General features: G+C 41.0%; 1 protein-coding gene across 2 annotated transcripts; it reads right to left on the bottom strand.

The window, feature by feature from the left end:
* Positions 1–154: 154 nt before the first annotated feature.
* On the bottom strand, positions 155–26,287 carry LOC105691489 (ATP-binding cassette sub-family G member 4). Of its 2 annotated transcripts, XM_012409990.3 has the most exons (12): positions 25,779–26,287; positions 16,976–17,152; positions 10,818–11,056; positions 7,389–7,506; positions 7,082–7,271; positions 6,784–6,991; positions 6,505–6,681; positions 5,662–6,029; positions 5,144–5,312; positions 4,915–5,015; positions 4,460–4,615; positions 155–4,347 (listed from the first exon to the last, which is right to left on the bottom strand). In XM_012409990.3, the coding sequence occupies exons 2-12, from the start codon at positions 17,125–17,127 to the stop codon at positions 4,003–4,005; spliced, it is 2,223 nt and encodes a 740-aa protein (XP_012265413.1). In that variant the 5' UTR covers positions 17,128–17,152; positions 25,779–26,287; the 3' UTR covers positions 155–4,002. The 2 variants fall into 2 exon arrangements, with proteins under 2 accessions (XP_012265413.1, XP_048505347.1); XM_048649390.1 differs by lacking the exons at positions 16,976–17,152; positions 25,779–26,287 and adding an exon at positions 13,108–13,252.

The following is a 26,287-nucleotide window of genomic DNA, read 5'->3' as shown; positions in this document are numbered from 1 at the left end:
AGGCGATTACTATTAAATATTGTAGTTGACATGATATATTGTATATGTTCAAGCACATTATTATAATCATCGATCACTTATTATCGAGTGAAACGGGACTTGCAATTAGTCGCCTCTGATTCGATTCTATTTGTTCCGCAAGCTTTACAGTGTATTATCTATTCATTTATTATCAAACATCGTTATCATTGTTATTATTCCGTGGGTTTTTGGTTTTTTTTTTATCTTGCTTCATTTTCGAAAGACCATATTGAATGAATATTTGCCCCATAGGATTTGAAGAGTAAATTCCAGAGGAGACTACTGTGAACTCCAGCCGAAGTTAGTTTCATTTGAACCTCTTTTTCCTCTTTGGACTAATGAAAAAAAATTATTCTATGAACCAACGGGTGCTATACGATAAATGCGTGTAACGATTGTTTGAGAAGAAAATTTTGATATTACATACCTACCTATACTATTATATCGTAACGATTGTATGTCGACTATTAATATCTTATGGCAGATTCAATAAGTAATTCCACGCCGTCTGAATTACCGATTTGAACATAATAACACGTGTAGTGTATATGATAAAAATACAACGAACTCAACATCGCCATAATTATCGTTAAATTATATCGTGACATTATATACCAAAAAGATTGTTATATTATTATCGTAAACAGTTCGCACGTTGCGATACTTGTGAATATGCTCATAATGGTTTCGCGTATTTTTTCACCAGACACGTTCGTACGTGCACGCACTTGCATGAATTCAAACGATATTGCGAGTCTAAAAATATGGAAAATCTATTCAGCTATATTATCGTTTCGATTATCATACATAGGTAATTATTATTCTTATTCTTACTTCGTAAGTTTTATAACTTTTTACAAGATATTGACCCCCATCCCCATCCCGATCCTATTTTTCTGTTTCATCGTTCTTTGCAGCTAACGACGCAAAAGAATAGCCGTTTCGAAATGAAAAATTTCCTTGCTCTCTTTTTTGCTAACACGGGATGGCAAAAAGTATACGTATATTAGTTACGATTCGTTCCGTTTGTTTCCCAAATTTTCTATACGCTTATTATACGTGTATTGGTTGGGCTTTTCGCTTTATGTAAAACCGAAGATGTCCAGCCAGGAACAAACCAGAATTAGTACTCATCGCAACGTCACAAAAATAGAATTAAAATTAATTTGAAACAACGATATCTCAATGCTGCACATTGTAGGCTGAATTTCTTATTTTCTATCCGTTTGATTCGACTATCCTATGATGGCGACAATTAAATATTCACTATCAGCATAGCTTTCCATGTATTTTCAAATTAATACTGTATGAACTCTCTTTTCTAGTTTCGTCCGAATTCCAGTCACACAAGTCTGGCAGATACTTTGTACAAGCATTTATGTACAACATACATGCCTAGGTATACTTATACGTAAGGTGTATTACATCACTGTATAACTTCATACGTATACCGTATAACTATGGTATAATAGTATACATTACACGAATGTAGGTACATACGCGATCATACGTTACATCTACGTAGATACGTTTTAATCGTTGTCTATTTACATGATAATTAGTCGCGGTGCGGATATCATGATATAACAATAAAAATCATTTCAATCATGGTTCGATATTCCATACAATAATGTATTGAGATCATAATCAACGATGAACAATCTCGTTCCCGTTTCTATGGTGTTGCAGGTTTACAATATAGTGAGCCGTTGTAATTGAACATTTATAGTGAAAGAAAAAAGTTCATCAGAAACACTGAGAGAAAAATGGAAACGAATGAGAAAAGAAAGTACGATGCGTACACACAATTATACCTGTGACTTAATGTTAGAGAGAGAGAGAGAGAGAGAGAAAGGGGGAGAGGGAGGGATGCAGTTTGCAGATAATTTTTTGATCGAGTGACTAAAACGAAACACAGGTGTAGGCCTCGCGAAAAGGTTTTCCGAACAGTACGTATACAGTGAATAGCATAGGTAACGCTACGACTCGAAGCTGCTTCTGCTCTACCTTCCACTCACAGCTATGATAATCAATCTGTGAGAAAAAATGTTCAACCTTGACTGAATATGCTATAGGATCTTCGGTCAACGCTTTCAATCAAAGCTATATGTGCGGTGCATAATGTGCAGTCTATAAAGATATTTCGAAAGATACGAACGATCTATTCCGATGCACGATCCTCTTGTCGGTTATTAAAACGAATAAAAACGACAATTCCCCCCAGGTTTTCGTGTACATTCCAATTTCATTTCCTTTCATTTTCCCTACATATCTTCTTTTCTCATTTAATTCATTCTACTGTTATCCACGCGTTACAACGGCACTACTCGGGTACACTTTAACCGAAAACTCGGGTTAGTTTGACAGAAAATTATGTTGACATGATTTTCAAAAAATCAGAAAATTCCTCATCAGTTTAATATTATGTAATTAAAGAGGAATACAAATTTAATAGTATCTAAATTCCTGGCCAGTTGCTTACTGCGGCCATATCGATATTGTTGTCAGGTGGTAACTAAACTTTTTGCCCAAATACATATTATACCTATTTGTACCTGTAATCTGATTCCTAAAATCGACGACCTACGGATTTTTCATTGAAATCTCGTTTAATGTAAATCATATAAGAACATAGTGTTGAAAAAAAGGAAAACTTGAGAGTAAAAGCAAATGAAGAAACTTTCGCAACGCTCTTTATCGGTGACAATAAAATCGTAACAACGTGCTGGAGATTTAAACTTCGAAGCGAAAATTTCAAGACCCAGTTACGATAATCACGAATAGAATATCTTCTATTTATTCATTTATTTCTCTCAAATTCGTATTCAAAACACTCGTCATCTCTCTTATGGTGCCCAAATTAGTTGATCACATTTTATTATCATTGTTCCCAATAGTCTCGTAACTTTTGCTGCATATATATACATTTATATTTTTCATTTCAAGTATTATATCATGTACTTATATTTTATATAATAACACACGGTCCCTCAGGCCATCCGGTACGTATGTGACAATTCAGGCTTCTTACTGTAACTCGAAGATGGGAATTATAATTGAGTTAAAAAATTCTATGCTAAATATACAATGAGTACAGATTGCAACCGTCTTTACCTAATTTATGGTCGGCAAATACAACGTCCCATTTACCGGGTCAGCCGTCACGTACGACATTATCGAATAAACGGATTTGTATAGCATATACCGTACGTAAGAATACAGTAGTTGAATAGCGATGATCGCGGTATACATATACACACCTCTTTATTCACTAGGCAGTGACAAATTGTAGTACACTGCATTTATTTGTAATGACCATATAAACGCAGAATATTCTTAATGATTAATGGATTCAATTATTAAGTTTCGTGATTCGTATAATTTTTTTTGCATTACCTATTTGTTATTTGTTATTTTTCATCTTTGCTGCTACGACTGTTGCTGTGGCTTATTATCATTCTCACTCCAATTGATATAAACAACCTTTCGACTATTTTATCTTTATCGTTTTAATCCACCTGCGGGGCCACGAACTCTCCCTTAAGATCATCACCGACTGGATAGTTAATCGTCCGTTCATGTTTCATCAAATTCGCACACGCGATCGAAAAGTTGAATAATTTCCTTTTCCCCTCTTTCTTCTTCCCGAGGGCGCAAAGTTGGTGGTTCGAATGAAAAAAAAAAAAAAAAAAAAAATACAAGGGACACAGTTAAATACATGAGTCAACTAAATCGAAGGTGAATCTTTGCCAGAAAGAAAGACCAGTGCTATTCTTTTCTTCTCTTGATTCGTTGATTCGACTACGAGCAAATACCTTAAAGATTAATTATCAAATTTCTTCACCCGGTAATCATTCGCCGGTAAATCGTTATGATACGATTGACTTGCGGACGGTGGGAATGCTACATATTTATAAGCGTGAAAAAAAATTTAGCTAATCTTGCAAAATCCCTCAGAAGTTTGAAGAGAGTGTTGGTCGGTCAACGCAAGGATCTTAGTTTCAGTCTTAGAACGAAATACGCGATGACTCTAAGACCAATGAAAAATCCTAATAGCGCTACTACGTCTATCCAATAGACTCCGTTCTGAATTGACATTTCTTCTAAAAACTTTTTGGGACTTCTAAAGTGACAGTAATCAACCGAACAAGTTAACTTCGCACGTTTGTTACCGTACACCGATATCATGGCACCTTCGAATCCGTAACGAATGTAACTCACGTACGATAGGAATTTGAGATAACTTGGAATTGCGTCGAAGTTGACGAAGAAACCGGAGAATAATATTATCGGTACAGATGTTACCGGGCCGATGAATACTCCGCTCTGAAATAAAGAAATAATAAAAAAACTACGAAAAACGAATGAAAATTTTCAAAGACTTTACGGTTAAATCGTCCAATGAAAAAGGATAAATATTGGGGATATAAAAACTTACCTCCACACTCATGGCAGCTCCAATTAATAAACCGATCGATTGTGATACCAACGATGTTAATATGCAAATCGCAAGGTACATTAAAAATCTCTCGGCTTCCAACGGCTGCGAGGTCATGAAGTATACGATCATTACATAAGCTATTGAGTACAGAATCTGTCAACAGAAGAAAAAAAAAAGATATAATATATTATTAATAGATAATTGAGCGCAGGACCAATCGGGTCACTTTGTACTCATGTGAATATTACAGATGAACCGGTGCTCTCACATGAAATTGTACTACACGTGTCAGCGATAATGATTATTATTGTTGGTTTGCACTGTGCACGTAGCGCTTACAAAGGAGCTTGAATCCGATGAAAATTGTACACGCGGTGTGTTCGTCATGGAAATTTTGTCCCAGGAAGTGGTGGTAATATGAATAAATAATAACGGCAGTTGATTTTACTCACTTGAAATGGTAAATCAGCAAGCGATCTTGCAAAGTAAAATGACTTGAGGGAGTACCAGTAGTTGAGATGTTCCCTGACGAAGACCGCCATCTCTACAGGAACTGTAAAAAATAATTGAAGAATTTATTTTTTGATTGTCGAACAATTACCGAGAACGGATCAGCCTCGGCGGCAATGGATCAAACACGTTGTATTATTCTAATCGATGACATAGGTAGCTATTACTCACAAGTAAGGATAGTGGGCATCATAGCGGTGAACATGAGGAACATAACTGTGAAAAAAACGCAACCTGCGTTACTCATCACTTTAGAAGCCTCGTTTCCTATATCGTAGTAGATAGCGCCGATTAAAAATCCGACGATTATGTGTGAAATCAGCCTTACTCTTGTCAAAGTCTGAAAACAATACAAATCGTAAAAACCGTGAATTACATTAGAACCTCGGGGTCATAGGCGATTCATTGACTTAATCGGTCAAAGTCTGTTCCCATGATTCAAAGCTTAAACGAAATAAATTAAACCTGTTCAGTTGAGATGAAGGCATAACCTTTCGCACAGATCACAAAGCACATTGAACTCACGTTACGATGTTAGGTGAGCCTATGCATCGCGACGTACGTTTAATTGTATTAATAATTTTTAAACGGCACTTGAAACGTAACTTCATAAACGATCTTCAAAAGGGTTTCAGAGAATCAAGAGATGATTGATCAAATGTAACCGTTGCGAAGGCGAGTATACGAACCATGTCTCTTATCTGTGATAAAAACGTCCTTTTCAAAAGTATCCAAAACTGTGTCCAACCGTTCGTTGGAAAGCCGACCTTTTGCTCTATACTTTCGGCACTGTCCAGCAACGATGTTGTACAAGAGACAGGTACGTTTATCACAGTAGCACCTCCTGGTGTTTTGGCTACCCCATTCGGAATTAACGCCGATGCTTCCGGTTTAGTTTGATCCTGAGGCGGTGACTTCTTCGCTATATCATTCGACACCGTTTGAGCAGCAGCGAGAGCTGCTTGATGATGCTGATAATTGTTGCATTTCCCATTATTCACCGCCATCACTAGTTTATGAACGCACTCGCCGTGTTCCCCGCAAGCCACTTCCATCACTGAGGAAAAAAAGCGCTCAATCAAAATTTATGCAATGAAAAATCGAACAACAACAACTGAACGTTCATTAATCAATTTCATCTTGACCTGACGCCGAGCATATGCCGGAGTTCGGAAACAAAGAAATGGAATTGAAAAAAAACGAAGGGAACAGAAAAAGAATCAGTTCGAAAATTTCCAAATAAAACTTTGCCAACCATATACGCGTATCCTTCAACAAAAATTTACCTTGTACTGTAATTATTTTTTTCTTTCTACTTCACGGTCGTAATGCACAAGTACGAACGAGGACGCCATGATCATCGCTGATTATGTAGCTATTTTATTCAAATGGCTCGATTATCAATTAGCGAAATGTTTTTCTTCGAGTATGCGGAGAATTATTATCCCTCTTTCAGAATCGAGGAGTATATGTTAGGAACAAACAGACGAATGCTAGATTTTATTTTGTCAGCTGCACTGTACACGGCTTACCGTAATCCGCTGGATTGTGATAACTCGGACAGTCGAGGCACATCGAAGAGAGAAAAGGTACGAGTCCACCCACGTTACCTTTATAGATACACTGACCCTCGGCCAGCAGGTACAAGTGATCGAACATCTCGAACAATCTTGCACTCGGCTGATGGATCGTGCAGATTATCGTTCTACCTAAGAGTGGTGAAAGAAAAAAGAAGGAAAGATGAAGCAAACAATGAAGAAACGTACCGGCAAGTTGCAGAAAACAGTTCGATGTCGAAATAACTTTTTTACCTCCTCTGCTGAGAGATTTGAGTAAACTGAGACACTGGAAGCAAGACGAACTGTCCAGACCGGAAGTTGGCTCGTCAAAGAACATCACAGGGGGGTTGTTTACCAGTTCCAAAGCAATTGACAGTCTTTTTCGCTGACCTCCGCTGAGGCTGTGAGTTTGGGTATTACTCGCGTCGCTAAGGCCGAGAGTGTCGATGATTTCCTCGATCTAAGAGATGACAATGATCGATTCGTTGAAAGTGCGACAAAGTTAATTCTGTGGCAACAGGATGCCTCGTCGAATCTCTCGATAACTCACCACCACTTTTTTCGAGGCGAAACTAATGTGCTTTCCTAATTTTAAATTCGCCGAAACTGTCATAGCCTCGTAGACCGTTAGGTGAGGTAGTAGACGGTCATCCTGCATGATATAGCATGACATTTTACGAAATCTGCGAAGATTTCTATCCTTTCCGTTTATCAAAACCGAACCGCTCAGGTGGGAAGTCCTGAAATCGTTGAGATGATTCATTTTTTATATGGGAGTAGCGTGGATTCGTCACGGACAGATTCAAGATCAACCAACCCCACGCTAATTTTATGGTGAGATAAAATTTGAGACTCACTTGTATCCAGCTAGGACGTTCATCAGGGTGCTTTTTCCTGCGCCAGAGGGTCCCATTATTGCCGTCAATTCTCCCGATCTGAACTTTCCGTTTACACATTTTAAAATAGTCTTGTACCCTGGAACAGAGAATAAAATTTTTGTCATCATTCGATCCGACACATTTGGAATTTGACTCTGCAGCTGACTCGTAGGAGTGGATGAATCTTCATTTTTCAGCTTGTTTGAGAAATTTAACTTTTTCACCCTGCACTTCACGACTCCAGCGGTTCTGGGTATACCAGAAGTCGCTGTCTTCGTGGATATATTTATATACGTATAGGTATGCTTTCGGCTCGAATGCTCGAGTTCGTCGCTGTTAGCATCGTATTTCAATATCATGGTTTGCAAACTTGGAACTGGGAGTGCGAAGACTCACCCTATCCATACCCATCGACGAATAGGACAAAGATTATCAAGAATTTCCGGCATCAATTGGTTTATTATACCGATTGTAAGATGGTTTTCATTTGAGACTATAAAACTAGGACGCAGCTTTCATCCACGTGACGTAAAGCGTGGTATCATTATCTTACCCTACAATTGAAGACTTGTACCTTCTTGATTGGTAAAGTTTTCGATTGATTGGGTGGTCTAGACTCCAGTTTTCATTGAACTTGTCTACTCTCGTATTATAAAATAGCAGAGTATATTTTTATTACACCTAAGAACTCTACAAGGTTTGCATGTCGGTAATTGCGTTGGACGGCATACATGCCGAGCGAGACCTCCCACCTGGCGAAACGAAGAATAATAAATGAAAAAAGAATTTGATAAAAATATAGAAATAAAAAAAAAAATCGAGAGGCAACGGAGAATTGCGGCGAATCCGTAAGTCGAATTATAAAACTAAACCCGGCCACCGTTCCAGAGGTGCGTCAGGCATCGCGAGTTATAATTGACGATGATCGATAAAATTCGAAAAATTTGTACGCCCTGCACATCGGATCGGTCGTTGAGTCGGTGATGTACAGAGCGACTGATTTTCACCTAGCATACATCGAATATTCAGAAAAAAATCCGTCGATCAGAGGGTAGAAGAGTTTCTTTTCCATACGCGATTCCAATAGTTTGGAAAGAGGGAAATCGATGACAGGATCTTTGACCTCTCCGGCGAAGACATTTGCCAGCTGTTTTTTTCATGTTGAAAATAGCCCCTCCATATTTCCGGTCGCGATGCAAACCCTCTAGGGATACGAAGCCATGGATCACGGAATTAGGGAAACGGAAGGGTGCGGGCGCAGTCGTCGGTCTCATCGTGTGCATCTGCGCGTTGCACGCTTCTCGCAAAACGGTGCATACCTGTGTCCATGAGTACACGGTATGTACCCGATATACACGGAGGATGGCAGCTTCTACTCTGCGTACATTTATATCGATTCTTACAGGCGGGTCATTCACACCGTATGTAGAGCTCGACTACCGCAAAAGAAGCCCTCTCGATGTCTCTCGTTGATCCACCCTAGCACGTGCCCTACGAACGAATATCTAGCTATAACTCGACGAACGATATTTGCTACAGCGGCACTAATGTATTTACAGAGATCGAACTCGTAGTCAGAAAAGTACAAAACGCCCACGATCTCGTGTCCTTAGATTCAAACAACAATATGTACCGACGAACCTTCCGTCGTCTGCGGTGTTTTTCCTTCTTTTCTATCGGCAAATTCATCGTTGTCTATTTCTATTGAACCATACGATTCGACCGATTGTCGAATATTCCATTTGTAGTCGTCACACCGAGAGGACTTATTAAATTTTTCTATTATTCACCCCGCAAGTTGAGCAGTTCGTTTCATAAATACAGCGTCGGTAATTAATTAATTTAATTATTCGATTAATTGAAATACTCCGATAAAACGATGTTGAAAATTGAACTTTTTTCCCTGGAGATTTTCTTCGGACTCTTCGACGATCGACGATCGATCGATTGGCTCTTCGTGGTCTTCCGAATCCCCGGAGTTGGAAGACCGCTTTGCTGTAGCATCGATCGAGAGGGATGTGAGGAAAGGTATCGATTACCGTGGCTTGTCGAAGAACTCGCGAAACCTGCACGGAACAAATTCTCCTCATATATACCTTCTCGCGTCTGTCGCGCTCTTGCAAAGGTTAGCTGCACCTTGACCCCGAATATTTTTGGGCTTCCGTATCACGATGATTGATGTCATCGAGTGTATCTATGCGCGGGGGAGGGGACGAGGTATCCCTCCGCATGATCGTACGACGCGTGTACGGGTACGTCGAGTCTTCTGAATTTTTTTTTTCTCATTGTTCCTTCGCGCAACTCCGACAATAAATCCGACTACACCACCGTTCTCGCCGGAAACCTTCTTCCGCTGCCAACTGGGTCGAACCAGTCTCGTCTACACCAATTTTCAGACCGCTGAATGCTACTGCTGAAGATAAATTCGGATCTTTTTGAATATTTTGGAGAGATTATATCCGAGTAAGCCACCCAAATCGATGACCACTTTCGGCCATCACATTTAACCAGCGAAGTCGACGTCGCTTCGTATTTCCCTCGTCGTTCTCCGTATGAGGTGTCCGAATGAATTAACTGAAATTCACCAATTACGTTCAGCGTACGTTGACATAAATAAAGTGTTCCCCGCAACTGTTCTATACCGCGAGTGAACTCTGCATGTGGTTGACCTTTTTTCTCTCTATGCGGTCGTGCGGATCCATGAATCTCATACGAAATATGGTGACCGCATGCATATTTATCACGCATACGAAATGGGTCGATTCGATTTGATCGCTGATATAATCTAGTACGATTTTTACAAAACTACGAAACTGAGGCTCTGGCAACGGACGAACGGTGGTATGCGTTGTGTGTATAGGTACGAACTACGAATAGATAACTAACACAAGATATGTATGTATTCAAATGAACGATGAACGGATCTATTTCTTCATAACCTGCAGAAGAACATGACGCTCCATGAAAATAGATATTTATTTTATTCACCGAACGTTGCTCATCTTTTATTTCTAATCCTTTATTTTCTTCTTTTCGTTTGTTACCGCAATTGTATACAGGGAGAAAACGAATTGTATGAATAATGTTTGCAGATTGAAAGCATCGCTCGATATTACAGATATGTGCCAGAAAAATCCTTGGCTTTTTGGTAATATACCTTGCAAACCTGCAGCTCTTGCAGAAAGCACACGGCTTATCGCGAAATGATTCGGTTTTCCGCAGCGACGATAACCTTTCGCCCACACTCGCACCTGCCGGTTTGTATGAACAGTTGGCGATTAACGAGTTACCGATACGGTACAATAATAAACGCGAGAGAGTTGCTGAAATTCTTGTATCAGACCGCGAGGTATGTCGCACAATTCGAGTACCCGCGATCGTGAAAATTCTTCAATTTTCTTTTCTCACCTCTTTTTCTGCCCTCGGAAACACTGTAGGCTAAATTTTTGAATTCTATGTCGACGGGTGGCCGCTTAGGGAGATGGGTGAGCGATACCGCGGGACGTTTTCCATTCCCTTGTCCTCCAGGGCTCGCCCCGCTGTGATTAGGGATTTTTCGCGCGAGAACTCCGGCTGCCACCGCAGACACCGCTGACCCATTAGACGTCGCTCCGTTACAGCTGCAGTGAATATTGTTCTGTGATCCCCTGTAATGAACGAAATCATACGGTTAGTAATCGGTTGCAATTTCGACTTAATCGCGAAACAAAAAAAAACAAAAAAAACAAACAAACAGCAGACTTGAAGTTTTCGCGACCTCTGCGGCATTTCAACACTTATAGTTGCATAATTCTACGTGGCCCCGGTACGTCACGAAGGGATTCGCCTGCAAATGAAAGTATGAGCCGTCGATTGAACGCGACTATTATTACAGTAAGTCGGTAAGACAAGAGCTATCGATTTTCGTGACCTACAAAAGAATTGTTTGCTGCAGTCTGGCATAGGGTGGACGGAAGGTAGGACTTGTGGGTAGGTATAGGTATACCAATATGGCAGAACGCAGCCGGTATCCGTCATCGATATTACATCACAGCTTTTACGGAATTGCGAGTTTGGATTTAGGGACTGTATACTCATTTCCCGAGAAAACCTCCGATCCGAATGTTGTTCAAAGTATGCAGGAGATTAGCTGTCACGGTTATTCGTTTTCATAAATTAGAAAATCCTCTTGTGTGATTTTACCGTTAGAGGCAGGACGATGAGTAAGTGGCCAACGATCACATAAATAATTAAATGGGCCACGTGGTCGCCAGAAATTCACGTTCGAATATACATACGAAATATCCGTGACAAGTGGTATGGATGTATAATGGCAGCTATATACCTCATGTACAATGAGGGCCTCGGGATACGTTAATTTCCTTTATATTCCCACAAAAAAAAAAAAAAAAAATGTTGTCGCTTTTGATTACATAGAAGAAGATCGGCGATCCAAATAAAACGAGAATGAGTTCGCTACATTTAGGAAAAGATTTTTGAAATTGTGCAAAAATTATTGAGTTATAGAAGAATAGCTCAGTAAGATCATGCTTGGTATATAGTAATTGAACGATGTCCAATAAGCTGTTGCAGACGTCCTCGACGTTTTTGGGGTGACACCTCTTCGAAGGTTAACCCACCCAGGTGTCCCCCGAATGCTATAAATACACAACTGAATTGAGATTGAATATCGCGATTTTATCCGTCAAACTCGACGTTATCTTTGGTTCAACTCGAAATATTTCTGTCGAAATTACTTCAAAGTTATCGTCCCGAGGTCTGAAATAAAGCGCTTAATTTACGTGAAATAATGTTTGTTCAAAAGAGTTTTATTCTTTTTATTTTTCGTCGCACCGCCCGGAACGGTTCACAGGTGAGTGTTGGTGGAATATCGTAACGACCTGGTTTTATTCAAACAGCTTACCATGCTTTTAAAGCGGAATTCCGGCGTGAGCCAAGATCTCGAAGACCTCGACTTTTCTGAGTTGGGGTAAGGAGCTTATACCGACGAGTATGTGTAGGTCACGAGTAAAAGAAAAACGCGAAAATTCTTCCAACTTTGTCGCTACGGCATATGCTAGAAGTGCTGAAATTTTCCCGTTTCTTTACTATGGAAAATCACATTTCTGCATAATTAATTGAATCTTCATTATAATTGTATACCTATCGATTTTGTAAGTGATGTCTACTCCTCGGTAAACGAGTCACACCTTTTTTTCACTAGCTCCTTGCAATCTTGTTATCATAATTTATGCAACGATATTCTCACTGTTCACACATTGACAATCGTACGCCGGTAACTGGTGTGAAAATAAAAGTCGCAAGAGTTTTCAGGAATATCTAACTTATTCGAGATATAAAGACAAATGGTTGACACCGGGATGGTTTTCATCCATTTTAAAGTCGTCGGAATGGCAATCTATCGACACAGCAGTACTTCGTTAATCAGCTTTACCCAAAAAGAATGAAATGAAGAAGTGGAGAAATGAAGAAATGAAAAACAAATCGGAATAAAATACTTTGCGCCCCACGAGCCCCAATGAAAATCATTTCCCTCTTCCACTACCTTGTCTTGTGATTTTTTTATCTGGTCAAAGTGCCGAATCTCGGGTTTTCGGGTGCCACACGCTCGGAAAATCGCAAAACGCAAAAGATTATTCGACGCGATCACAAAACGATCTCTGTCGTTCAAGTTTCGAGGATGGGGATGATTACTTACTTATTATTATTAACCGGCACAACTTCCTTATACTCGACGCCATCGTGTCCCATGTTTTTCCAGCTGCTTATGAAATAAACGGCAACATTGACAACCAAACTTCGTCGAGCACTCTCTGTCTGAAGTATACTGATTATCGGATAAACCTAACTCCCCTCGCGATGCTCACGTCGTCGGACATTATCGGCTACTAATTGATTAGCCTGATCTGGCTCGAGATCTTTAAATCTATCAATTTTCCGTCACTGTGTGACTTTGAACACCTCGATAATCCAGATTCGGTAAGATTGTTGCTATATAATAATCGTTATCGTCATTTCACATGCCCGTGATCACCTAAAAATTACTTGGCTTTCGGAAAATTAGATAAAGAACCGCTTCTCAATGCTATAGCACTCTTCCCGTCTTGCTCTTATTACCTCTCAGAATCACGAATAATCCCTACAATTCGCAGTGGGTACATCATTTATCAATAATTTGTGTCACAGTCGTAGCCTTTCGGCTATCGTGCCGTCTAGCTGTTTTTAACGGGGATGAATAACGATTTCAACGGACATTCGTTGAACCTTTTCGTGGGCGTTGACTCGCTGCAAAATCGATCACATCTCGTAGTTTGTATGGTTATCAAAACCGACGGCCGTATGAAGCCTTGAACTCGAGGCAGAGGAATTTCTGGGCACAACGAGCGAATCAATTGACTCTGTAATAAACTGGGCGATGATCGCGGTTCGGACATGGGAGTACAAAGTGATCGCTGGCAACGCTTCTAATTTGTCCATCGAAGATGAAAAAAACATATATCCCGGGGTATCTCAAACGGCGAACTTTTAATCCTCGTCTTCCCCGCTCTTGCAGTTGACGCGATTGACGTTTTAAATTTGTACGCCACTGAATTCGATTGCAGGTAACGAGGTAAAATGAGCACACGTGTTTCTTCCAACGTCAAACACCTTCCCAGCTGTGAGTGTTTGTACCCACCTGTTCCACGGAATGGTCTTTGATATGAATTTTACCATACACGTAGGATTCGACGTGATCGAAAGATTTTTGATAAGAGGATAGATTAACACCTGCTCCGAAATTTCGCGAGCATTGTAGTACTCGGTGTATTCTTGAAAGATATAACCAACGTATACCGTAGTGTATCTCTGATTGATATGTAAGTGATACGTAGGTTATCGAATCGAACAAGATTTCGATGCAGCGCCTACAAAATTAAACCAGCCGGTAAACTTTGTTCTCGAGCACGAGGATTTCAGTCAGGTGTAGTGAAACTGGTCCATGAAAAAGATCGTCGAAAAAAGTCTCTCGCGATACAACTCTCTTGGGTTCATTACATTTCATTTATTTTCAATTTTTTTTTTTCTAAGCATACCTTCCACGGGTTTCTCATGCAAAGGTGCAGGTATGCAATTTATGCCATTTCGCTTTCGTCATGTGCCACAACAGAACCTGGTGTTCAAAAGTCTGGAAAGGATCGACCTTCTACCTTGAAAGATCGTTTGGTTCATAAACTATACTTTGTTCTATTCGAATTGCAAATATCTTGATCAGGAAAGACGTTCGCATTGAGCCGTAGAATAAAGAATATACTTTGGTATGTAGACTCCTACACAGCCTCGTTGTTTGTGTGTTTCTATTTTTCCGGTTTTATCGAGTTTCATTTCCTTGTATCGTGCGTTAGCTCAAATGTAAATGCGAATCATGGGCACCCTAATTATCCGGAGCCAGAGTTGCCCGGCATTCAGAAAAAAAATGACACACAATCGTTATACGTTTTCCTCGCAATCAGTTCATCCCGGACGTTTATCTCATCTCCAGGTGTATGTTGTAACACCATACCCGTTCACGTCTGGCGAACGTCTCCCAAGGGATCGGTAACAGGGATAACACGCACCTCTTTGGATTTTTATGTCACCCGTAACGTAAGCAAGGTATTCGCTGTTGTGTTTACGTTGTGATGTGTTTACGTGGTGAAGTGAACGATAACGTGAGTCGGGCAAGACCGTCGCTGAAAGGGGTATACCGTAGGGCGCGATGAGCTACTCCAAAATTAGGATACTTCCTTTTTTTCAAGTTCTTTTAGATCACCTTGGCTGATCCGATGCTTTTCTTTCGGATATGGGCTTTAATTATTCGCCAACAGCAACAGGAAAACGATCCTCAAATCGCGATAACTCCTTCAGTTCGCTCGGGTCTCGCCAAAGCTTACACCTGATGAGTTTTCTAAGGAAAAGGAAACAAAGGCATGACACATATTCTAAAAACCACGGAGAACTCGATGAATGTACTTCAGAGCGTGGTAAAAACGAGAAAGAGGCATCAACGAACGTTGATAAGCAGGCTAACTGATCAAGGTTGACGATGCTACTCGTAACCTATATTTGGCCGGCATGACTATCAAAATTTTTCTTAACTGGAAGAGTAATACAACGTTAAGAGTTCCTACATACAGTGCGCAACTTCGGTAGCTGACCCATTTCGCGATGGTCAAGATCATTCTTCATAAGTTGAGATGGAATCACAATTTCCGAATGTGGTGACTATGGCTTCGACAGAGGCCGATTCAACGAATAGAAGACATTTCAAGTTTTTCGAACATTTCATCTAGGAGAAGTGGACAGGGGAAGAGTTATGGAATTTAGGGGACGATCATTTTCCAAGCACTACTTTCGCCACTTCATACCCGAATCTGCACGTCGTTCAACGATAATTTTTAAAAATTTATCCTAGGACGAGAAAATTATTCTCCGAACGCATTTTGCGTAAATTCATCCGTCGCCAAGTATTATCCATGATTAATAGCCCGGGGCACGGATACATGGAATACCTATAAAGTTGCTACGTCGAATCACTATCGCGTTTGCGATTCAACATCGAATGCCGAACCATCGTTCAAGTATCCAACTGTTCGATCGTTTCAGCCTCGGATAGTTTTCGCACGCGTGATCGAACTCGATGCGAAACTGTTGCATAACTTTTTCTTCATTTCGGTTCCGGCATAGGTTTTTTTTTTTCAACCTGGCCGGGAATAAACGAAAAATAGGAAACAAAGGTGAGAGAAAATGAAAATTCAGTATTTGACGACATGTTCTCCGTTATTTTTACCAAACATTTTTCATACCGCGTATACTTCCATTTGTGCGTATTGGAACAAGACAAAGCCAGTCGCATGATACATAAAACTCTAACCGTGCTTATTGTAACATGGGTTGTTGCGGCATTTTTACGCAGTTGGGTTTCCTTGTAAACATTGAAACTAACCATAGCTGATGTCGCACAACTGTATACGTGTCAGCACTGGCGCAGCACCGTGCGAGACTTACGATGCACGTGACGTAAATTAACAAATAATAAAATGATGGAGCAAATACTCCACGATTACTTTGTGTACAGCGGCCGTCACTTTTTTGATCATCAGGCGCAATGAAACAATGAAAACAACTGCAGTTTTTTCAGTTATTGCTCTAACGAGAATTGCAGCATATAGGCGACTGTCATGGAAATTGGAAATGGAAATCGCACATGGAGAACTTACCTTATTCAATTTCGGTTTTGCAAGGATCTCGACAGGTTGTAAATTGTGATAAGAAGTCGGGACGAGGATTCGGTATTGCTCCCTTTCGTGAATACTTTGAACAACGGTTTTGCTGTCGTAAAACGAGCGTATCATTTCGAAAGAGAATTTCAACAAGCGGACGCATCTATCCAATAGTAAGACTTGGTTATTCGTGTATCATATGCAATTATACAATTCGGTTTCGGGCAACAAACTCAAAGTTGGTCTCAACGTATACAATCATGAATTTCATATGAAATGAAGATATATTTTGAAACCGGTTGAATTGACGTGACTTTTCAAACTCACCCCATGACAGCGTTGTTGAGGTTTTCGAGGTGCAGAGCTGGTGGCGGCGATCTTATCGTCACCTGATGACTTCCGCTGGCAATGAACTGAACCTGTTCGTCACCGTTATATTTGATCCCTCCTCCTAGTGTAAGGTTTTTCAAATCGGCCATCTTCAACCGCTACTCTCGAACGCCTCTTTTGAAACATAAACATGAACAAAATATTGAATATCATCGAAGTTCGTTCAGATAAAACGGTGATCATGGCGGCTTAGGAATATCCCAAGGCCGGATAGGATGTCGTGATCGCTATTCACCCGGACGATGAGAATATGCGGGAGTAAAGGAATGAGCGTCGCCGTTGCATTCACACCGGTTATAATTCCGTATTCTTTCAGAAGGTAAATCGATAGATCTGGTCAGTCGTTCTGACGTATAAAATCCTTATGCTCGCGAATAAAACGAATCGAAGTTTGACAGCTCATTCATTCCGTCTCGTGCAGGCCATTAGTGGCGATAATTCGCTTAGCTTTTTATGTAGAAGTACGTCGTTTTAGATACAACGTACGTACGTACATACAAAAACGGTCGAAATGTTGGGTATCGTGACCCAGTTACAAATATTCCGTGACTTCTCACAACCATCATTTGTCTCATGGGTTGAAAGTAATTCGCATTATCCGCGTTACATTATCGACCGTATGACTTTCCAATTGCAACCCCAATGAAAAACGAAATTATTTTAATTCCTACCTAGGAATGTTACTCCAAACGTGCACCCAGTTATACGCATACGTGGTTGATTTCAAATGAGTAACAGGGACGGATCGCTATAACAGATAGGCATACCGCAGGGATTGATATCGCGTGGTGTTAGAGTCCAAAATAGAATATGGCCTTTGCTCGATCATGGAAACCGCTTCTGTAGATTTCGTCACGTACAGGACAGTTGCTATAGATTCCAGACACTTTTAATATACCAAATTTAGGCGAAGTACCCGCTTGCTGTTGCATCATAGCGGTTCAAGACCAAAGTTATGCGTGGCAGAAATTGTAGCTGCAGGGCACAAGATCATCGGTATAATATGATCAAGGCTAACAAATGACGTATTAGTTACGATCGGCTCCTACTCTTTTCATTGTTTCCGCAACGTACGCGGTATGTAACGTACGCGACCTTACGTGACCAATATGCAAATGAATAAATCCGTTCAGCTCGATTCTTTTTATTTCTAATCTGTCGATCGCCGAGAATTTAGGAACAATGGTTATTTCTAGGGGGTATTTTTTAAAATGCTTCACAGGGAGTGCCAAGGGTGCGATTGAATCGCAATTTAATGAGCAACAGCTACCCGCGCGGTGATGAGCCAAAGTTGATTCACGTTATTCGAGTGGCAGAGAATATCACAGATTAACACGAGTCACAAAGTTGAAAACTTATATATATCATTCGAACCGCAGCGGCGTACATTCGATAAACGATGCGAATTCTGTTGCAGCTATGTCATGCTAAGAATAATTATTCGACGTACTACATGTAATAGAATACGATTCGAAACTGACGTGCTTAGCAGGTATGCACTCTAAACGTCGATACTATTTCCGGCTTCGTGTTGAAAAAAAAACTTGTACATTTCCGCACTCCATTGCCTGTACGCTTATTTCCCTCAGACTTATCTATTCGATTAGTAATCAAGTGACAATAGTAGCTACCATAATTTACTCGAGCGTATAAATATATCCGATCAACCACTTCGATGACTAAACATGCAGTGGTGGTAGACGACGAGTAATGTCGACACGTACGTGACCTCTCCTTTGCAATGGTTTGCAAACGCATAAGTCGAAATAAACTCGAAGGGAAGCTAGAACGATTTTTATGGGGCCACGCATCGCATCGCGGTGTTTATACTTTGAGATTTTTCGAAGATCGAGCAGCCTTTGATTCTATCCGATTTTGGGGTCGATTACCGAAATCGATAACTGTCGAAATGAACGAGTTATCGCCAATTTTTCGCGGGAAAATTGATAGATATACCTCGATTTGTTATTTTCATCATCGAGTCGACTCCGAAAATCCCCATTTTTGAATATCCTGAATCGCAGAAAATATATTTCACAAAGGGTACATCAGTTTGTTAGTCCGTCGCGTAATGTGTAACCGGCAAGTCGCTTGTCGATTGGCATTTTGTAATTTTTTCGGTGGAGCCGATCAAAACTTTAACAAAAAGGTGACGTTGACAATCGATGAGCTAATGTCCCATGCCGCGTGAAAACAGAAATGGGTGGCGAAACTCGCATTTTCACGTATTTTGAGATTAGATTGGACATCATTAATTCAGAATAGGACATTTCAAACACACGTCTAACAATCGACCGCCGTTGTCATTCCGAGACAAATTAAGGCTTCGACATATTCAACGAACGACGCATTCACCGAAACTGTCAAAATAATTTTTTCAATAACTAATTGGTCTAAAAATAGAACGGAATTGATGCAAGGAACGAAGAAAAGTTCAATTATTGCGAACCGTCCGGAGACCTCTTTGTTTCGACGGGGGGGAAAAAAGAAAACGACAATAATGGAATCGAAAGAAAAAAGATAAAGAAAAATCGATCCTTCGGTACAGGTATGTCGATTACGTTTCGAACTCGCTGCAATGAAATTGTAATTACGAATCTATTAACGCTACGCAATCTCAAAGTGCAGCCGCACACGTGAGCTTCTACGTTGGTCACGAGCAAAGTTCTAAAGTCTTTGTCTGGTGCAGATTATAGATAATATTATTTAATTAGTGATATCCGAGTACGCCTGCACTCGCCGGGTCGATATCATATAGGTATGAATATGTAAGACTAGGTTGCATCCGTCTTTCTCGTACTAAAAAACAGCCTCCCGCGAAATGGCTCTCGTCAATGCTGGACGGTAGTTTTTATCGTTTCAACGGCACGATGATTCACGCGACTCGCGAGTCCACTCTCCGACTTACTTCCTAGCTCGGAGTGTGTCGGTGAATCGAGTTCCACGTGTACGAGTAGCTGCCGCTGCGGCTGCTACAGTTGACTCGCTTGCATCTCGAAATATTCGAACCAGAGCTCACGTGACTCGGAGAAGTGAGTCGCTGTCAATGGTTCGGTTGCACCGCCTGTTCCAATAGCAAAGACCGCGCCGGTTCATCGGAGGGCAAAAAGGTCGTTGCCTCTGGAGAAAAATATCCTTCGTATCCTAGGGGCCGCGTCGCGACCCTCGGGTGACCAGACTTTGGACCCCCTTGTGCGGAATTTGAAACACGAGATGACGAGGACGTTGAGTCGGTGCGGTACAGCGACAGGAAACGGCGAACGCGTTGCGATTCAGCGATTCATCCGAGGCGATGTCACTCGATCTTTGCTCACCTCTTCTCTTTGTTAAATCGGACAAGTGGAACGACTGGCATCGGTATTGCGGAGTTTCGCTATCTCAATTACACGTGATTATATAAACCCGATGCGTTCGCGGTTTACCGAGTTAGTCTTTTTGTTCTTCAATTGATTATTATATCGCTACGGACAATGAGGAAAGGGATACGTATCCGTGCGGGCGCGATACGGGCGTCACGTACGATGTTACGGATTCTATTTGTTACATATGTAAGTAATCGTATATGTATACGGTCGTATTCGGCGACTCCAAAATTATTGACGGAATCGCGACGATGATCTTCGACACCGTCAATTCGATCAAGAACACAAAGTGGCTGCACGGCTGATCGGTGACCGCGGCTTATCGAATGGAACAACGATAATATTTGAGGTCCGATCGTTTCAAGTTCCAAGTTTCCGGCAAAACGACGTGGAATTAATCCGTATCCTCGCGACGAACGTCGGAAGACGGCTGTGCGCGGGCATATTGTGGTCTCGAACTTGAGTTTTGTTTGTTGTGCCATGGCGTTGCAACGAGACCCCGGTTTCATGTATATTCACAGGCAACTTTCGTTGACTGTATACAACAGGTCTACGGCGATCGTCCGTACGTGAAACATTCGCGAATGTACCCATCTCAACCGCACCGAACCAAACTCTGCACGTGTGTACTTGCACACGTGATTGCAGGTTGTACTTGAGTTGACCGACAGAAATCGTACGTGTGCAGCTGCAGAAACTTATACCGATGTATTTCAGGATTACGAGCAGAATATGCACGTCGGTTTTAAGATAATCTAATTGAAGAGGTAGCGAAAGGGGAGAGTCACTCGAATACTGACACGCAAAAAGTGTAACAAGTGCACGGTAAGAATGATACGGTTTTATGCGTCGATCGTATTACACTACGTACAGAAATGAGCGGACCACCGCTACGAAGAACATCCGATTTCGAAGTCTTATAAATGCTCGAGAAATTGAGGTAGGAAGTTGTAAAAAAAAAAAGAAGCATTTTGAAGCTCAAAACTCCGCAAATCATGCATGCACACTCATACACCAGGTGTAAATTTTATCAAGCAACCCCTATGTGGTACGTTCGTTTCTTAAAAACCTCGATAAGATAACCGGGTCGGTCAGGGTATTCGATCAAAGATTTATGGACAATAATAATCGCTCAGAGTCGCATGACCTTCAAAATGATATGAAAAACATTCAAATCCACCGACCGAAGCACCCGGTGCACCTTCTCAAAGTCAAAAGTTCACTTGACGTCTTCGACGTGACTCGAATCAGGATGGTGTAACCAGTGAACAAAGAGAGGTAATTCAAATCGACAGAAATCGTCTGAAAGGTGAAGCTTCGAGCTTCAAAACGCTCTTTTTCACAACTTTTTACCTCAATTTCTCGCGCAGTTATGAGACATTGAAATCGGACGTTTTTCGGAGCGAAAACAGGGTGGCCCGTTTATTTTTGCGCGTAGTGTATATTACATCTCCACAGGGGATATCCTGCCACGTGAACTTGACCTCTACTGTTCGCAATTTTTACATCATTCCCTACAACGCGGGCGTTTCCGATTCATTTCACTCTTTTTAACGATGTGAAAATGACGCGGTGTAACATAGCGTTTGGAATGTTGTGTCTTTCGTGAATCGACCGGGGCGTCGGATTACTCCAGGGTCAGGAGAACCGGATAACAGCAGTAACTCGAGTTCGCATTACACCTTTTGCCTATCATTTGTCTACGCGTATTTTCCGATACATTTATCTACACTGAATTGCATGCAGGTAGTACAAAACTTGCGGTACGAGCCGTTTGCGGTTAGCCGTATAATATGACGGAGAAGTAAAAGTACAAGGTGCAGTATCCCGCATGTTGTTATTTTACAAAACTATTAACATACCTGATCCCAACACCGCGAGTCAATGACTATTATAATGATACTTTGCGAATCCCCTGAAATTGAAATGGGAGTGAATCATACGATATTTCGAAACAAACTCCGCAGCTGCAGGTCCGTGAGATGTTAAAGGATCTTCGTTGAAAAATAAATCGTGTCATCGGAAAATGCCGTTTCATTTTCCATCTTTTTCTCAAATAACCGTCCACCGTAATATAGTGTATTATATCGCAGCCGACTGATCACCTCCGCCTATGAAACATACATTCACCCTTTTTTTGTACATTTCGTGAATACCATTACTACGGAATGAGGATTACGGACTTGGATCGCGACTCTCTATGAGGAGGACGACCCCAGATTCTAGCAAAACGAATATCTTCCAACACCAACGTTCCGTTTTTTTTTAATCATCTCTCAAGAGTTGAGTTACGCGTGTGGACTCGTGACGCCCATCCCGTCTTAGCTATACTCTCACGATATACCATAGATGTACTATGCATACGTCAATTAACAATTCACAATTCACGTACTGAGTCACGGTGAGTGGCGAGATAGCGCGATTCAAAATGGTCATACTCTGTAATGTAAGGATGTACGAATGCATGTATACGGAGGTATGTAACGAGCAGATCCGGGGTTACGTGGAATTAAATCTTCATTCATATTGCCGGGGAACTTTTTCTACGACGAATCCGATTGCGAGCTGATTGTGAGCGGAGACCACCGAACTAGCGGCAAAGGATATGAAACCGCGAATGCGCCGCATGGAGATTGTCGAGTATCTTATTTGGTTGACTGCATTTATACCTTCGCGGTTTCTCGTCGCTGTTTATCGCTGAAATTCAATACACGACATATATGAGTATGGTACTATAAACCGCTTGAGATTATAAACCGCTGAATCTTTCATCAAAAAATGCCAGTTCCACAAAAAGACAAATCCACATTAGCAGGTACCAAGCGCGGTAGTTCAATTGTTGGCAAATTACCGTTCTATCGTTTCATGATTTATAAATATGCAGTAATATCGATAGACGTTGAATCATCACCGGACTAATAGTAAGTTGTGATTGCGACCGGGGCGATTGTACAATTAGAAGATTGTCGAAAATTGACATTACGACCGATGGATAAAAAAAAAAAAAGGACCACGCTTAACGTGGATGATCTCCGGGTAGCAAAATTTATCGCCTCGGTGATTGCGTATTATCGTGATCATTTTATTAAGATAGATATGCCTACATTCTTTATAAAGTCCAAGTATCGTCAAATCTATGTACGAGAGTTCGTCGAGTACAAGAAGCAATGTATGTGCAGACGAAGACGACATGCGGCGATCGATCATAATGTATAAAACATCGTAAGATATGACGCGCGGAACGATGCGATCTCCTGTATAATGCATACTATTCGACCGCAGTGAATCAATCGCGTACCATTTAGGATCTAACGTTGTACCGCTCAACAACAGATTAATTAACTATTCAGTAATTATCCTCATTTATGTATGTAAATTACACAAGTTCATCGTTAATAAGGGATCGGTATTAATGACCTGTTAAATAATTCGCCGCAGTCGATCAACCTAAGCTAAATACGAACAAATTGCCTCATTTCGCGGGATTGAAAACCGACTGTGCTACACCTCTTCTGACTAACGATTGAAAATTGAAGAAGATTTTTCAGAGTTAAGAATTTCGGTGGAATTTTATAAATTTGGGAATTTTCAAAAGGCCTGGAGCAACCTGCCGTGCAATCTAGTATCCGTCCATTGCTCGAGAAGTATTAAAGTAGCTACATATGCTCGTTCGATGAAAAATATCACGTCGATGCGGTTGTCGTGAACGACAAATTCATCGACGAATCTATTCCAAGGTTTCGACCTGCACTTGTTCCCGAGTACCTTTCCTATCGGGTGAGCCGGCAACTTATTGACGTGTTCGTTTGAATGAGAAAAAGATCAGGCGGAGGCACAATTCTGAAAATTTTGAACGGAAAACTAGACACGTCGAAGGACTTTCCACGCATAGTGTTTTTCGTCTCTTTGATGGTGATTGTTTTCAAAAACAATTAAAAACTATAAGACTTAAAATTGGTTGAGCGATGAATTTTTTTTATTCATAACCGACGATGAATCGAATCGATGTTGTTCATCGAAGGAGGGTACGTCTCTCCCCGAGTAATAGATGACGTGAATATCTGACTACCCTCTGGAAACCTCTGCCGAAATCGGCAGACTTTCTGTGTCAGCTTGACATCGAATGATTCATTTCCCTTATTATAGAGTCGAATAACATATTATGAATCGACGATAAGATGCATTCATCTTGTAACTTTTTTCAACATTACCTAACGTTTTTCTTCTTCGGTAAAATAGCTCAATGTTTTTCAAGCATTCCATCGGATAATTTTTCTCCAAAATTGAAGTTTTTCACCTCACCAGTGTCACTAGCATCAAAATCAACAAGGAACCCGGATCTTGCGTGTTGAAACAATACATTGAAAGTACTCTTTCGATCGGTGTGTCAATTTCGCCTGTTATTTATATGGAGTGGAAATAACTTCAGACATTTAAAATAGGCGTTCTATTATTCACAAACGCTTCGTTATATTCAAAGTAGAAGAAGTAAACAAAAAAGAGCCCAATCTCTCCCGCTTAGCGTTCGAAGCGTGCGATTCCGCGTGATCCATAAAAATCCAGGCAGGGGTGTGTAGAAACTACGTGCTTGTAGACATAATGTACATACCCGATGTACAAGACTTTTCATCTGTGACGTAAATTTGACAATGACATTGATAATGAGATCAGTGGAATTTAAAGTATGGCGTATATTGTACGAAATAACGGACAGTGTGAGGAGAGTTTATCTTATGTAAATATGAATACATCTATTGCGAATCTCGACAATCTGTTACTCTTCTACGACGCCTTTGGCTGTAGAGCGACCGTGAATTTTTACACACAAAATATCATCGCATGGATTTGATTTGAAGGGCATTCAGTTTCCCGCGTAAATTGGTCCGCTCTCACAACCCTCCCATTAATTATATATCGACCCCACCGATCTCCTCGTGTGAATTGGTTCGCGGAAAATATCGCACTCCTGCCTTCGTTCTACACGAGGCACGCCGTGGGTTCGATTCGAGATTAACCTGCATTGATCGGGGTAAAGGTAGACGGAAGAGAATAAAAATCATGTACGATACGGGTGTCATTGTCGTCCTGTTTTTGGCCAAGAAAACTAATTCTATACAAGGCATGGTAAGTGCGTCTAAACTGCGCGCAGAAAAAAACGCTTCGTCGCTGGTGCCAGGCGAGTTCTTCGCCTCGTTTCACTCGGTTCTGCGGGAAGTGCACCTATATTAAAATTTGCGTTATCTCGACCGAATAAAGATCCTGGACGCTCCGAACCGTTTACTCTTTCTCTGCGTGCCATTCCAAGGACCGTATTGTTTTTTTTTTTCAATCATCACGAGTCAGTTATTGTGAATGAATAAATGAGGTGGTTCACTCACCAAGGCAGTGAAGGCTACACAGCTCAAATTATCCAAATTCATTCCTTGGAGGAACACATTTCAGTACTCCACGCACGTTATCTCGCGTCAAATGCGCATAACGCACACATACACTTATTTGAAACCCCGAAAACAAAATTAAAATTAAAATCAAAATTGAAATTCTCGAGTATAGTCATGCGCTGTAAAAATGACAACGCCTGTGGTGATTTTATATCGTTTCGAACCGTAAAATTGCAGAGCATAAATCTCTGCTTGGATGTATGTTATTCGCGTTCAAAAATTTCATCAGTCTACTCCGCTTACGCTTCTCGATCGAGTATTCGTCGTTTTTATCCACCCGGCAGGGAACACCGTGCTATGCCAACGCAGTCATACTAAATGAAACGCATCGCGAGAACGCCTATTCTTAACTACGCGATGTTTTGCGATAACACAAAATAACGTCAGTCATACTCGCGACGTCAAAATCAGCTGTGCGCTGTGCGCTCGGTCTGACCAGCTTTGCT

This window comes from Athalia rosae, chromosome 2 (assembly GCF_917208135.1).
Source record: "Athalia rosae chromosome 2, iyAthRosa1.1, whole genome shotgun sequence".
Classification (NCBI taxonomy): domain Eukaryota; kingdom Metazoa; phylum Arthropoda; class Insecta; order Hymenoptera; family Athaliidae; genus Athalia; species Athalia rosae.
The sequence above is the reverse complement of the archived record's forward strand: the minus strand, read 5'-3'. Positions and strand labels throughout refer to the sequence as shown.

Bases quoted from the DNA above. Each gene is read 5' to 3' on its own strand.
- LOC105691489 (XM_012409990.3), bottom strand. From the start codon at position 17,127: ATGGCCGATTTGAAAAACCTTACACTAGGAGGAGGGATCAAATATAAC. The intron at 6,992-7,081 runs GTGAGTTATCGA...GTCATCTCTTAG, and splicing joins TCGCCTCGAAAAAAGTGGTG to ATCGAGGAAATCATCGACAC. The intron at 6,682-6,783 runs GTAAAAAAGTTA...CACCACTCTTAG, and splicing joins CAAATCTCTCAGCAGAGGAG to GTAGAACGATAATCTGCACG.